This window comes from Gymnoscopelus microlampas (assembly GCF_963454915.1).
Source record: "Gymnoscopelus microlampas genome assembly, chromosome: 14".
Classification (NCBI taxonomy): domain Eukaryota; kingdom Metazoa; phylum Chordata; class Actinopteri; order Myctophiformes; family Myctophidae; genus Gymnoscopelus; species Gymnoscopelus microlampas.
Genome location: NC_139951.1, coordinates 29,514,865 through 29,530,280, shown reverse-complemented (window position 1 = coordinate 29,530,280; position 15,416 = coordinate 29,514,865). Strand labels below are relative to the sequence as shown.

The window sequence follows — 15,416 nt, the reverse complement described above, 5'->3', positions numbered from 1 at the left end:
TGGTATTCACTTTGAAGTGCATTTGACATAAGTCAAAATGAAAATAGCGTTCCATTCGGTTTGAGAAGGAAGGGGACCTTTGGAAATTCAGTTTCAGATGGTCATGAGTGCTCAAAAGGGGCCGTTACGGGGTTAAAGGAGTAGTTCACCCAATGAATTACTAATTTTCTATCAATTACACACCCCGTGAAGCCTTGAATTCGTGGAGATTTTAGTTTGTCGCATTCCTAAGACAATTTGATGACCGGCGAGACCCAATTGACCAGCATTTTCACTCAAATTATTGGCTTAGGAATGCTACAAAAACAAAACAAATATTTTTTGGGGTTAACTATTCCTTTAAGTGTCATTAATGGGTCTTTGCACAGTATTTTCAGGAATTCTGTGTCTTTTGTTTAGAACTACGGGCTCTGTAACAAAACTTCATGACTTAATGCAATATGTGGCATCTAAAGTAAAAGAAAAATAGAACTACTGCATAAACAATGAATTGAATCATGCTTTAATGTCAAAGTCAAAAGCAGAAAGCCAAAATAGAATAGGCTCTTGTGGGTTGTCCAATTACTGGATGCTGGCGTAAAGTTCATCTATCTGTGGCTGGAACAGTGCTTTCACCTCTGCCCTCTTGGCCTTGAGTGTAGGAGTTAGAAGACCATTCTCAATGGTGAACAGTTCTGGATGGAGATGCAAAGCCTTCACCTGTAGGTGAGAGAAAACTATAATTAATTGAATTTTGGAAACAAATAAGTAGTTGACCTTGTATTGTGTTTGCAATGTGGGAAGGTCACCAATTTCCCCCCAGTAATGGGCCGTCCACACCAAGCACAAAATCATAAATATCCAGTTTTTAAAAAATCATTCTAACTAAAGTGGACACACCACAATATGTAACTATATCAGTGTGGATGCTCACATAATTATCATGGTTTATCATGCTTGGAAGGTCCTTAATTATTGACTGGACATTTACAGCAATGCTACAGGCGTTTTTAACCAATTATAAATCTACCCTCAAGTTAACTCTTGGCCCATGGCTATAATGCTTTATAAACATACTTATAATGCATAATAATCAGCTTATAACACTATAATTATAGTTAGCATCCATAAAGACTCAAAGCTTTATAAGTAATCATAACACATTCTAAAGCATTTTGTAATGACTTACAAGTCGAAGTATTCATGCATTTTAAGCTGCTTATAACATTGTAAAATTACAGATACAGTATGAGCATTTATATGTACTCAATGATTTAGAACAATTGTAACACATTATAAAGCATTTTATAACAATTTATAAGGTCACGTATCATGAAACGTAATTGCTGGTCACTCATACTTTCTTTTGGCCAGGATCATAACGTATTGTTTAATACATAGGCCTACATGTATTGCATAAATGTAATAATTAATTATGTTTTATAATGCATTAGAATTACTGCTCTAATGCATTATAGTGTCATACTGGAAGTGACTAAGTGATCCTCGGGTGCTTTAAGTAAAATTAAATAGCATTAAATATATGCACCACCAGTTAAGTCAATAATTTACTTAAGGACCCAATGACCACTTATAATCAATATCAAACTATATTGCATTATAACAGTGAGTATAATGCATTATAATCTATCACAACTATGCGCAAGTCTGGGGCGATGCTCCTTACAAAAAAAGACCAGCAATTAAGAAGCATTATGATACTTGACCTCACGGCAGACATAGTTGAGTGGGTAGAGAGGCTGTCTGGGTGGGTCTGTGTCCCATAGCAAGACACTTAACCCCGAACTGTTCACTGGCGCTGTATTAATGGCAACCACTTCATCTACAGGAATAATTAGGATGGGAAATGGGGACAGATTCTACAGCGCAAATATACTGTGCAAATACCCAAACAACTAAAGGGAACACAATTATTATTATTACTGCTAAAATATGTCATATATGGCATTTTAATGTGTTATTGTTATAAAGCATTATGCATGTTTATGGGACTACGGATGAAATAAGCTGTACGCTGTCCAGCATATTTACACCAAATCATGTACATATAGTTGTAATTCATAATCCTGTTTTAGTGTTCATGAATGTGCACCGTCCCATTAAAATAGTAAAAAGTTAAATTAGTGCTTATAACTATTATACATTGTTATAAGCATATTATAATGCATTACAAGTATGTTTATAATGCATTATAGACATGGGCTTCATAGAAAGTGTTAACCAAACTCAGACTGGTTTGCTTTGATTACTTTAAATTTGACACCAGCACTTCCATCATTTCCATCCCAACTGAAACATCAAAGGGAGCTGACAGCTTAAGCCTGATTTACACTTAGTTGCACACTGGTGTTGCATGCCTTAAATAGAAGATGTACAAGCTCACAACGCAGCACATTTGTGAGGCGTTGTGAGCTTGTAGATCGGCCATCTACTGTGAGGCTTTAGTTCACCAGCAGATGGAGATATTTCTTTGGTTCATTTTGCTCCTTTAATTTTCTGGTACTGTGTAACTCTGCAAAGAACGGTCCTTTGCATCTGGTAGAGCCTCTGCCTGTTAACAGTCAATATAATTTGACCTAAATTATGTATACAATAGTCAGTTTGCAACTGATGGTGACCTGCTCAAATGACTTGAGTCCTCCTTCTCTGCCCAGTTTGGTCATGTCAGCGAGAACAGCCTTCTTGATTTCCTGCAAGAGAAAGATCATTTGGTGATCACAGCCAAATATAGTCACATAAGGAGTTAACCTTTTAAAAGTCGACAAATCATTACAGAACAGTTTATTTGAAAATGTCCCACAAGTGCATGATGTCCATTTGGTATTTACATTATAAGCAGTATTCATAACTATCAGGTATTTTACAGACAACATTTCTTCAGTTTGGAAAGAAGCAGAGGTAATAAACAAATGCTTTGCACAAAGCATCAGCTGTATGAACAGCAGCACATCTGACAGAATCCTTACCTTGTTTGTGCACAGTTCCTCCAGTGAACCATTCAAGCCTAGTTTCTGAGCAAAGCTTGGAAGGACCTCAGCATCTGGCACCACAATCGCTATCAGGCTCGACTTGAGACACAGAGGGGTCAGAGAGAGAGATCATGCAGGATTTGATTACCCCCCCTAAATGCATGCATTTTCTTTTTGAGAAATGTAGTCTGTCTGATGATTTTCATAATTGTTTGATAATATCACAATTTAACAATTTGATAAAAAAATGTAGGCCACATTAATCCTGGCATCCCTGTTTTGCGTACATTTTCAAAACATTTTTATTAAAAAAAATAGGGAAAATTACAGATCTACAAGTTCACAACTGCTGTGCGATGCATTGTGAGCTCACAACTGTGAGCTTGTAAATCGGCTATTATTGCTACTATAATGTGTCATACAAAGGTATCTACATACTGTAAGTGGTTAATAACAACCCCCCCGGTACACATTGTACATTGCTAAGTAGATTTACCTGTAGACTGTCTCCATGCACGAACACCTGGGCTATGGGTTCGCTGCGTATGTAGACGTTTTCAATCTTCTCTGGTGCTATGTACTCCCCCTGAGCCAGCTTGAAAATATTCTTCTTTCGGTCAATAATCTTCAGGACTCCACTCTGATATGGAGCACAAAAGTGTCATTCATATGCAGTCATTTGATAAATAAAAATCCAAATTCAAAGTTTTTCCATGACTTACAATGCGTCACAGGGAATCAACATGTATTTTACATTGTCCGTTTGTGTTGCAATATGGATACGTTTAGGATGCAGTTAGAACCCACATTGCTATTAAAGTGTTGTTATTCGTTATGCACCACTCAAAATGGACACTTATGGGTAGATTTTCATACTCAATAAAAGTTAATCAGGATGTGTACTGTACGTTACAATGTGTGTCTTTTGGTCTTACCGGTAGCCATTTACCAATGTCCCCAGTGTGAAGCCACCCATCTTTATCCAGGGTCTCTGCAGTCTTCTCTGGGTCTTTCAGGTACCCCTTGAACACATTTTTGCCCTTGACACACACCTATTAGAGACCGTGAAAAAGCAAAAATATGATCAAATAAAATAATGTTAACATTAGGTGTCTACATGGTAGGTTTTACTTAATCATTCCAGCCAAACAGCTGATATCACCAATTAGTTCCTCCCTCCCTGTTCAAGTGTGTCCTAATTAATGAAATCACCTGGTGTTGTGACGGGTTGGTAAGACAACCTCCGCATTCAATTATGTGCTGTGATGCAAGGTTATTATAATATAGTGCTGTGACATTATAATGTAGTTAATTAAATAAAAGCCAGAATGAGTTTCCTCAGGGATAATAGGGATTAATAAGGCAAGTAGCATCCGTGAGGGACTCGGACTAAAGCCGCTGCTCCTTTGCGTAGAAAGGAGCCAGTTGAGGTGGTTTGGGCATCTAGTAAGGATGCCTCGTGGTCACCTCTACAGGGAGGTTTTCCTGGCACATCCAGCTGGGAGGAAGTCACGGGGCAGACTGAGGACCAGGTGGAGCGTTTATCTCCCCACTGGCCTGGGGATGGATGCCTCCAGAGCCAAGTTATTGCATTGACATGTCATAAATGTCTGTGGCGAGCACACGGACATACAAAACTTAATGTTATAGATAAATATTAGTTTATAATGTATGTAATTGAAATCATTGAGAGAAATGGAGTCCAAAATTAAGTCCATTGTCATTTACAATGGATGTAATATAGTTTCTGTGGGATAATGCACAATGATCAATTAAACAAGATTCAACAAGACAGTTGTTGAGTCCAGCAGCATGGCTTCCCTGTGCAATCTGTACTGTAGCTATGGATGGGAAGTTACTAGGTGTTCAGTTTGTGAATGAAGCACCAATGTTGTGCTAATGTGGCAACATGAGTTTAGCAGTGTGAGGCGAGTTGTGATTGGTGTAAGCAGCATTAGCTGAGCTGTGTACAGTAGCTTGCTGTGATTGGTATACTTTTCTGGGGACATACAAACATAGCATGCATGCAGACCAACCCTGTTCTTGACGGCTGGCCCCTTCGGCACTACACCGTAAAAAAAAGCTACATTGACTATGTAACCCTTGCATGTTAAAAGTACAACCCCTATGTCAACCGCTAATTCAGCTTTGACTGTCGGTTTCTATTAGACTTACCTCTCCTTCACCATTGGAGGCAAAGTAGTTCATGTCTTCAACATCCACTAACTTCACCACATTGCATGGCACTGGAATCCCAACATGGCCTATGGAAATCAAATCAGAACAAATGTTCTGCTTGGCAAACGTGATGATCAAAAATGGTAAGCTATGCATGTAGTAACTGCTAGGTCTCCTTACACACAATCCGTTATTGTTGCTGTTCCACTGTACTGTACTTTGGAATTGTAAAAGTTGACATTGTTGTGTGATTTAATGTTGAGTGGCAGGTGCCTTTTTACCATTTTGAAAAAACATTTTTAAATAGTTCAAATAGCCGATCTACAATCTTACATGTCAATGTAGATCGGCCATTTTCACGATTTTAAAATGTTTTTCAAAATGGTAAAAAAAAAAGCCAAAAAAAGTTTAGGCATAAGGGGTAGGCAAGATAGGGCTCCATGTTTCTTGTTTCTTGTGGTGAAATATAATACATACCAGAGGTGGCATCTCCAGGCATAGTGCAGGTACAGCCAGCAGTGCACTCTGTTTGGCCATATGCCTCGAAAATCTAATTGGAAGCAATCAAAATAAAGAGAGGGCTCAGGTGATTGTAACTGGGTTGTCATGTCAACATGAACCAATCAATACCAGACCGATAGGTTAGCTGTAAATCCCTACTCTTCTTCAAAACCGCTCTAAAATAGCACTTACAGGTGGCTGCAATTCGAAACTGGCCCCTGTAAAAGTCAAAGCCTTGCCCCCCCCAGCATGTTTTATATTATAATATAGGAGTTCATAATGGTCAACCAAATTTGGTGCCAATGGACACAATGCACCTTTCTTGCATTTATTATACATTTATGACAAGATCGTGACAAATGTGCAACAAAAGTAAAATTTAACTTTGAAATATTATAGTTTGTTGATGTTCCATTCAAGGCACAGTAGAATATAGAAGTCTGCAAAATAAGAAAGGATACTGTAGCTTTACCTGGCAACCCAGAGAAGCCCTGAGGAAGTCGAGAACGGATGGAGAGATGGGCGCTGCTCCTGTTACCATGACCCGCACGCTTCCCCCTAGAGACTCCTTGAACCAAGACACGTTCAAGCACAAGTATTTAGAGAGCTACTTTCCCCCCCCCCAAAACACACACACACACACACACACACACACACACACACACACACACACACACACACACACAGAGTATGGTGTCTTTCTTGGTTATTTGTACACAGCCTTCATTGGATAGAATGGTGCAAATTGCGCTTGTAAGCCTACAAGCCAGATACGCGTACCTGGACTTTGTGGAAGATGAGTGTGTCCCATATGCTGTTTTTCCTGATGACACCTTCCCTTACTTCTGCAAGTTTCCTCTCCACAGCAAAGTTCAACAGCCATTTCTTAAAAGGTGTCTTAGCTCCACTCTGAACCTATAAAGACAATTATAGGTTCACATATTTCTTACGAAGACATAAATGACCATGAGAGAAATTTGGTTTTGTAAGAGTTATGCCTAATTTATGCTCCATTGCACAATGGTGTCGCACGTCGACATTACAAGCTCTGAATCTGTGACGCGTTGTAAATCAGCTATTTTCTGCACGCGACACCGTCGTACAACAAAGCATAAATCAGGCTTTAGGTAGAGTTTGGATATGAACGGTCTAGTGTAGCAGACAGTGTGTTCCTGGGACTGACTTTGTCATAGACACGGTTGAGAAGTCGAGGCACCACAGGGAAAATAGTGGGCTGTAGGGCTTTCATGTCATCTGGCAAAAGTCTGATGTCCCCCTGGAAGAAGCCCACTTTGGCCCCAGAACTATACATCACTGTCTGAAAGAACACAGCAAAGCTTCCTTATTTAAAAAAAAACATATTCGTAAAAGCGATCTTCATTCAAGAGAATGGCAACGTAAGATGTCTTGTGTTTAAGAAATATATATTATAAACAAATTGATAATACACAGTTGTCCTGTATTTTACATATCTGGGGATTAACAGCTGGGAAAACGGACCATTTTTACACCGAGTTGAATTAAGGGCATGGTCACACATGCGTCAGAAGTGCCAAAATCATCTGCTTCCCCGTTCACTTCCATTCTATGGGACTAAAGGGAAGGTACGGCATATTAACGGCTTTGAGGCATGTCGCTTTCAACGTTTCTGAAGCTTGGAGTTCAACATTGGTGAACTTTGACTGGTGTCAACCAATAGGAAAAGAACACTGTGGTTGAATCCCTTTGGCAGCTGTTTCGCATTTAGTTTTCTTTCAGTAAGCCAACCACGCCAACCTTGTCAAATGCACTACACACCAGAAAACTGGCACCAGAGCTGGCTGACCAGCACTGCCCACAATCCACCCGCAAGACATGGGAAATTGACGTGTCTGAACCGTAAGCTTGCATTGGCTACAATGACTCCTGACGCAGATGTGTCACCATGACTTCCAGTATAACACTCCAGATTTCATTGTGACATGCAGTTGCAGTGTCCATATTTTACCTGTACAACCCTCTCAAACATGTGTGCCAAAGGCAGGAAAGAAATGCTGACATCTTTAGTATTTGGTCCAACAGCTACCTGTGAGAATCAAGAGGACCTTGTTAGTAACAGGCCCGTTTACAAATGTACTGATATCATGAGTGTTGTGATCATCCATAACCAACTTTAACCCCCAGGCATCTTGGCGCTCATAGTCAGATATCCTTTCATGTAAAAAAAACTTGTCGCAATGTGACTCATTGTGATTTTGTACTTTGGCTATTTTCAGCAAAGATATTTGGTGCAGAGCAAAAACAGGAGGGGGCCTAGTATAGAGCCCTGGAGGACTCCAGTCATCCACGTATATATGGTTTAAGTGGTTAAAATGCTGTTACGAATGATCAGTGTGATTATGTAGTGCAGGAATCTATACTGTACCTCAAAGCTTTTGATCATGCCAGCAGCATCAGAGACCACATTCTCATGAGTCAGCATAGCTCCCTTAGGGTTTCCTGGGGAAGCACATAATCGCAGAGTTAGGAACAAGTAAAGGTCGCACCACGGAGAGCATATCTCCGTCAGGCTGAGTGACCTACCCAAGCTGTGTAAAGGCTGACACACCAAGCCGCTGTCGGGCCGTATGGCCATCGATTAGTGCCTGTGGCCGAAAATCATTAGTAGAATGTACGATTTCTACTGCGCCTTTGGTGATAGTGAATGTCTCTGAGGGTTGGTCACCTGTTTAGCATGTAGAATAGGCAGTGGAACGCGTTAAGAGAGAGGGCGTGGCGGCTCTCTCGCATTCAACCCAGTGTGAACAGGAAAGATTTGGACAACACAGAGAGAGAAAAAGCGAGGGGGAGAGATGGTGTGTGTGTGTGTGTGTGTGTGTGTGTGTGTGTGTGTGTGTGTGTGTGTGTGTGTGTGTGTGTGTGTGTGTGTGAGAGAGAGAGAGCAAGAGCACACACAGAGAGAGACATATGGAATTCACGGACACACTCAATGTCAAATGAACATCATAAGATGACAGACATTATTTTATTTGTAATGGTTGATAAATGGTTGATGTAGCTAGTTTAGTTGCCATACTGTATATACTGCATGATCTGGGTCAAACGTGAGTTTTGTAATCACATTTGCCCAAGTGCAGGCAGCATTCACAGCACGCACCAGGAGAAAGATAGTGAGGCACAGAGTGAGTGAGAGATACACTGGCACTTCATAGAAACAATCATTTATTTTGGAGGGCACTCACTTCTGGCAAATTAATGTCATGTTCAATGTTGCAGACCAAAAAGTCAGTAATATCTTTGCAAGGGCTAACAACGGTATAATGTCATTCATTTACTCGCCCATTATGGTACATTTATTTCCTTTCATGCAGTCAGAGAACAGCGCCATCATCTGATTGTCAGATGTAGTCTTAAACGGTTACAATCTGTGCAGTCTGAGCTCAAAGAAAAAAAATTGTGGAATAAATGCAACCATTTGTTGTAGCAGCATGCATATATACATGTTGCATACTGTATATAACTGATATGTTTTGACAGCATTATCAACTACTAGGAGGCACGCCCCATTTACACGCAGCAATCTCTCCACTTTTGTGTCTGGTGCACGCGCACTTGATGTGCGTGTTGTCTAGTGGGCTTCAACTGAAAGGCGTGTCTGTTCCGTGTGTGTGTGTACATGCAAGAACCTCATGCGTGTTGTGTGTCTCTGTGTTGCTGGGCACATGCATGTGGCATAATGTGTCGCAGTCTCACCACTTGCGTTTTAGAAAACAAAACGCAAGCAAAGAAAATCAAGAGAATATAGTAAATGATCACCTGTAGTGCCACTGGTGAAGCATATGATACTGAGGTCATCTGGCTTTGGTGGCTGAGAGGAGAATATAGAATGAAAAAATGAATATCACCATGATCTGCTATGCATCCTATACTGTAAATACAGTAGAGACATGCGCGTATGTACTTACAACTGGCTTTTGGAGATCGTTTTTCCCCAGTGTCTGAAAAACAACTTTAGCATTAGCAACCAACACACACCGCTTTTTAATCAAGACAATAAAACCATGATCACACACCTTTATATCTTATCTCAGGTACTATGTGTAAATATGTATTAAAAAAAAATCTTTGATTGATATCTTTTCCCCCTTGCCCTTCCTCCCTTTCTTTTTTTCCTATGGAAATAACAAAACGATAGAACTTGCTCATGCCTGTGCTTTTGCTATGCCTCTTCGGGTCATTCATTTTTATCACTGGTGGGGGATATGTTTCATCCCGCTTCTGGTCAGACTGAATTAAATGCATGCGTTTCCTTTTGGTAAATGTAGACTGTACATGTATGTTTGATAATAATCACAATTCAACATTTTTATTACAAAATATATTTTAATCACATGAGCCCTGGCATCCCTATTTTGGGCATAATTTTAAAATGTGTCAAAACTTTCAAAAATGTCCTTTTATCAAATAAACATGAATTGTGAAAATAGCAGATCTACAAGCTCACAACGTGGCACATCATGACCGCGTTGTGAGCTTGTAGAACAGCTATTTCCACTGTTTGCCGTACGACAACGATATAGCCTAGAGCTTAAGTTGTTACAAAAATGCCCCCCCTCCCCACTCTTTAAAATGTTTTAAATAAAATGCCTTTATGTCAACAGTCGTCAAACGTTGTGTCCATTTGCCTCACCTCTACAGCCTCCCAGGACAGGATATCCACGTCACACTTGGCTCCTCGCTCAACCAGCTCAGAGTCGAAGGAATCCATAATGACAATGGTCTTGAGTACAGATGACTGCCCTGTCTCTCGGTTCTGCAGCAACATCTCAGCCTTGTTTTGGTTGTCACACAACACAGTGGAGATCTCCGCTGTAAGCACGCACACACACACAAACAACATTATATCTGCGATAGTGGATTCTACACTGCTCATAATGGTTGAAGCCACTCTTTAACTGTTGAACTACAGTATATTGTTTAAATATCAGTGTGGTTACAGGCCTTCGAATGCGTGTATGTGAACAGAGAATGCAATGTGTTCATTTACAACCTGAGACGTTATAGTGATGAGATATGTGGTATAATTGTTGTCTTGTGAAAGCAAGTCAGCGATGATCAGATTATATCAAATTAAATTGATAAGAAAATGTGAAGGTGAAATGTGAAAAGAGGATTAGTACCAGTAAAAGAAAGCAGAGCTAAGCATAGATCCCTGTGGAACTCCAGGGATTATTAGATTTAAACCAAGCCATGTAATTAACACCATTAATGAGGCGCAAATAGTGGAAGAATAGAGAGACTCCAATTACCTCGGTCAATAATGAACACAAGAGCCTCAGGACCCAGAGTGTCGTACAGCGGAACAGCAACCATGGAGTAGGTGTAACAGGCCAATTCACCAATAATCCACTGTGAATGAAAACGTTTCAGAAAGGACAAACTTGACCATGAACTGATGGTCCCGTTTACTTTTTCCACAGTCTAAATCCTGTGCTGAATTGGTGTCTTAGAATGGAATATCCACAAGTAAGACGCGCAAACGCTGGAAGCGAACGCAGCTCGAAATATGTTGCAGGTGTGTGCATTTTAATCGGAGCATTGTCTACATTCCTGCGTTCTTCATGGCCACACTGTAGTGCAGGCGTCTGTGTGTGTGTGTGTGTGTGTGTGTGTGTGTGTGTGTGTGTGTGTGTGTGTGTGTGTGTGTGTGTGTGAGAGAAACCCTGCTCGGCACTCTGGCGCACTCTGGAGGCTGCACACAGGCAGTGCACGCACACAGACAGACAGACAGACAGACACACAAGCCGAGCAGGATTTCATAGTAAGCTCCACTTGGGCGGAGGCGCGCCTTCGCAATTATGAAGTACGCACGTCATCTCCAGGAGCACTGATGAATACCCTGGGCACCCCGACAAGCTGTGACACCGCCGCCCTCCCAACTAACCACTTGAACACCAGCATGACTATAGATAATAGTCAATTGCCTATCTACAAGCTCACAATGTGTCGCAACACGACGCATTGTGATCTTGTAGATAGTCTAGTTTTGGTAAAGAGGTTTGGTGTAGACAAAGAAGTGCGCGTTCCAAGTACAATTGTAACTCAGGTCTGTTTAACTAAGACTAGAGCGTTTAAGTGGCTAACTTGTCAGCAGTGTCATCTTGTTCTACGAAAGGTCATCACTAGCTTGAGGCCCCTGAAGTCAACCTGTCCTTCCCTTGTCTTTTTGCATTGCCCATTCTTACCTCAGGTCTGTTCTGGGCAAAGATGCCAATGAAGGTATCAGGGTTCGGCTTCAGGCCCCCGTGAAGAAGCCCTGATCCCAAATGCTCTGCCCTATCAGACACCTTCAAAAGACAATAGTGGCATATAGGTCATTTTGACAGTACAACAGCAGCTCACTGCCATGTTGAATTATATTATTTACCAATGGCCCAAAGGTGTTCATTTGATATTGTACCTGTCTGTACTTCAACCACTGATATGGCTTTCCTGGCTTTCTGTAGCCTAAGCATGGCCCATTACCTACAGTACAAAGAAGGAATGGGAATTACTAAAACAAATATAATAGTGCCATCATCAATACTAACATTCAGAGTGTTACACGGTAGGCAAGTTTCAACAAACGTTTCAACAATTGAAAGTTTCAGCTAACTTTAACGTTATCTGACAGGGATGGGAAACAAGTTAAAAGCCATTTGAAGTGATGCAGTACATAGGCAAAGCCTACACAAATATAGGCAATAGACTTTGCCTATATTTTTATATTCTGGGATAGAATATAAATAAAGGACAAGTTAAAATAAAAAGTGAATTCACAGTATAAATACTTAACTCAAACCAAATACTGGTATGGTGATATTAAGTTACTTTATGATCCCCTTGCGGAAACCTGTCCTCTGAATTCGACCCACACATGTAAACTACTTAGCAGTGAACAGCCACAGTGCTGTGCCCGGGGACCAACTCCTATTGTAATGTCAGTACCTTGGTCAAGGGCAATAGCAGTCTATGTACCTAGCATGCAGGGTCTTTTTAATTTTAATGTGGTGCGCTTGCCATCCATAGCAGACTACATGCCTCAAGCAATTGAGCCACAGCCCACTCTACCACTTACCACTCTACATTTCACATATCCTGAAGGACAAGTAACTTATTATATATAAATCATATTCTGCTCACCATTTAGTTGAAAGTGTAAGTTTAATAGACTAAGAAACTATAGAACGCTGAAAACACTGTTCTGATACTATAGTAGTAGTATACAGTACAATGGCAGAGGCTGATGGCCAGTTTCATTAAATGTCTTTATTGGGTTTCTTTATAGGCCAACTGAATGAGATTTTAAAAGTTCAAAATCGGTCCTTTAAAAATGCTTATGGTTCAGAAAGAGTAAAAGGGAATTGTGATCACCTGAAACTCTCAGACCCCTCTGGAAGACCTCGTAGAGGGTCTTGGCATCATCATAGTAATAGGACATCAGGTTGTTGTTGTCTTCCAACACAGCGCTCTTCCTAGCTCCATCCTACATATGGACATGCAATAATATTCTGAAAATGTACAGGTACATTCACATTTTCACACGGGGCACTGTGGCATGCTGGGTGACTTCCATCACCCTTATTCTTCAACTCACCAACTTCTAAAAATCTGCGTCCTTAATTTAACCTAGAGTTAAATTTGTATACAGTAACTCAAATGTTATAAATTCATATGTATTTTGGATACATTAACATTGAATATTTGATGGTGCGTGCATCTTTCACACAACAGCCCATGACACCACAAATTAATATTATTAAGGCGGAAAGACATTTCAAGAAACACCATTTCTAACGGACTGAAGGCTCGGGACAGAGATTATGTTTTGCATTTGCTTCAAAACACACCTTTTGTTGCCACAATAGATAATCCCACAGATTTTGTCCAAAACTCACAAATTGCTACACATCATCTCTGTTGTCACAAAGCCCTGGGTAGGCCACCCAGCCAAGCTAAGACAATCTGTGGAGCACCCTTTTCTAGTTGCCTCTTGATATTGACAAGAATAGTCAATGTAATAAATATCTCTATGCATTTGGGTTGCAGTAATTTTAGAACACATAAAGCTTGGTAAATATGTCACAGATGGGAAACCAAGAATGTTACCTTGATGCCCAGGGTTTGGCAGCGGAGGTTAGCAGGGGAACGGATGGGTGCGGGTCTGGTGTTGAGGTAGACCAGGGTAGCAGCTGCCAGGGCAAACAGTGTGACGATCGCTGACGTGGGCAGCGGGGAGAACAGCAACTGGACTAGGAACTCCATGCCGCACGGTCTACGGAGGGAAAGACCAATTTGGCGATGCATTCAGACTTTAAGCTCTATTTGCATTACCCGTTTCATAACAACAGAGAATGCCACAAAGATTATGTCAGTAAAAATATAAGGCCATCACATGAATGGACTTTCGGCCAGGAATTTGGCATGATTAAGCATAAGCGAAACACAGTCATATTATTCAAACAAGATGCAAAAATGAATAACCTCCTATGATGAAACTCATTAATAAAACAATTAATTAATAAGTAATCACTTGGTGAGGTCAAAGTCAGCATTCTTTGTGCAATAATCGTCCTTAAAGATGCAATACAAGATAGAGGACTTCACTGATGCCCGAGACTACATTATAGTGTTTAAAAACCCCTCCTTTTTTCAATGTACAGCAAATCTCTTCTTTGTTCTACATGCAGATAAGCTATTTTCACCAACTGTTCATGTGGTTAAAGTCATCCAAGTTCAGCAACACCAGGTTAATCAGTAGCCCCGTTTGGAACCTCACTTTCGTACAGAGTGAGGTTCCAAACGGCGCTAGTTAATCACTGAGAAGTTGTTCGCAAAATACTGCTCATGATGATGGACCAAAGGAAATAAAGATATTTTGGATGTAATGCATTTGATTCAACAAGGTAGCAACCACAGCTAACAGAGCTCGACTTAGATCAGTTCTTCCTAGAGTGATGAACCACCCTAATAAAAGCTCAGGGTGAACCATAGTTCAAAGTGAGAATTCAAAGGGCATCAGCACAAGGACAATCCTACTAGATAACACATTGCCAAACCATCAAAACACATATACAGTATTACTGTCTCCATGCAAGATTTTCGGAGTCGTATTCATGTGTCGTGCATTCAGAATCTAGAAACTATCCTTAACTGGAATTCAGTGGTAAAACTCATAGAATAAAATACGCTTAAGTGAACTGCTAGCTGTCATTGTCATCGCTGTGCCATCAGGTGGCTGAAGTTTAAACAAACTGCACTGGTCCGCCTACCAGAGACAACACACCACACTTGCTTACCTGCCAGTGGTGTGTCAGGGTCTCACAGTGGTCCTTCTCTCTGATGGCCCCTGACAGTGTGACACGAGAGTGTGTGTTGGTGTGTTTGCAGAGCAGATCGTCTTCCCCTGGTCTGCTGGCTGGTACAAAGAGAATGAGGAAGTTGTGTCAGGTAAGGCAAGGCAAGTAGGCAACCTTTGAACTTTGGCCACTATCACTTCCACACTGATAACATGAGCACAGACCAGAGCCACAGACAGAAGACATCCAGAACTGTCCTTAGCCCAAGAATATTAAAAAACATATTGTGCAAATGATTTACCCTGAATTTCCACATCAACCAAATGATTGATACCCATGATGACACTGTAAACAATGAGTGTGTGCGGAATATGAGTGAACATTTTCAAAATGTATGTAAATGGCCTTTCTTTCATTCATCCATAAATACATGCAAAAATCTATTTCAACA

At 40.7% G+C, this 15,416-nt stretch overlaps 1 protein-coding gene across 1 annotated transcript; it reads right to left on the bottom strand.

Moving 5' to 3' along the window:
• Positions 1 to 561: 561 nt before the first annotated feature.
• Positions 562 to 13,931, bottom strand: acsl5 (acyl-CoA synthetase long chain family member 5; the record flags this gene model as incomplete). The annotated part of the gene is made up of 20 exons (XM_084078044.1): positions 562 to 699; positions 2,619 to 2,690; positions 2,967 to 3,068; positions 3,466 to 3,609; positions 3,905 to 4,021; positions 5,145 to 5,233; positions 5,625 to 5,697; positions 6,121 to 6,216; positions 6,429 to 6,563; positions 6,832 to 6,966; positions 7,636 to 7,713; positions 8,053 to 8,126; positions 9,444 to 9,495; positions 9,593 to 9,625; positions 10,318 to 10,496; positions 10,937 to 11,036; positions 11,873 to 11,974; positions 12,088 to 12,152; positions 13,041 to 13,152; positions 13,776 to 13,931. 20 exons carry the CDS (start codon positions 13,929 to 13,931, stop codon positions 562 to 564), a joined length of 2,052 nt encoding a protein of 683 aa, XP_083934170.1.
• Between the last annotated feature and the right edge of the window lie 1,485 nt (positions 13,932 to 15,416).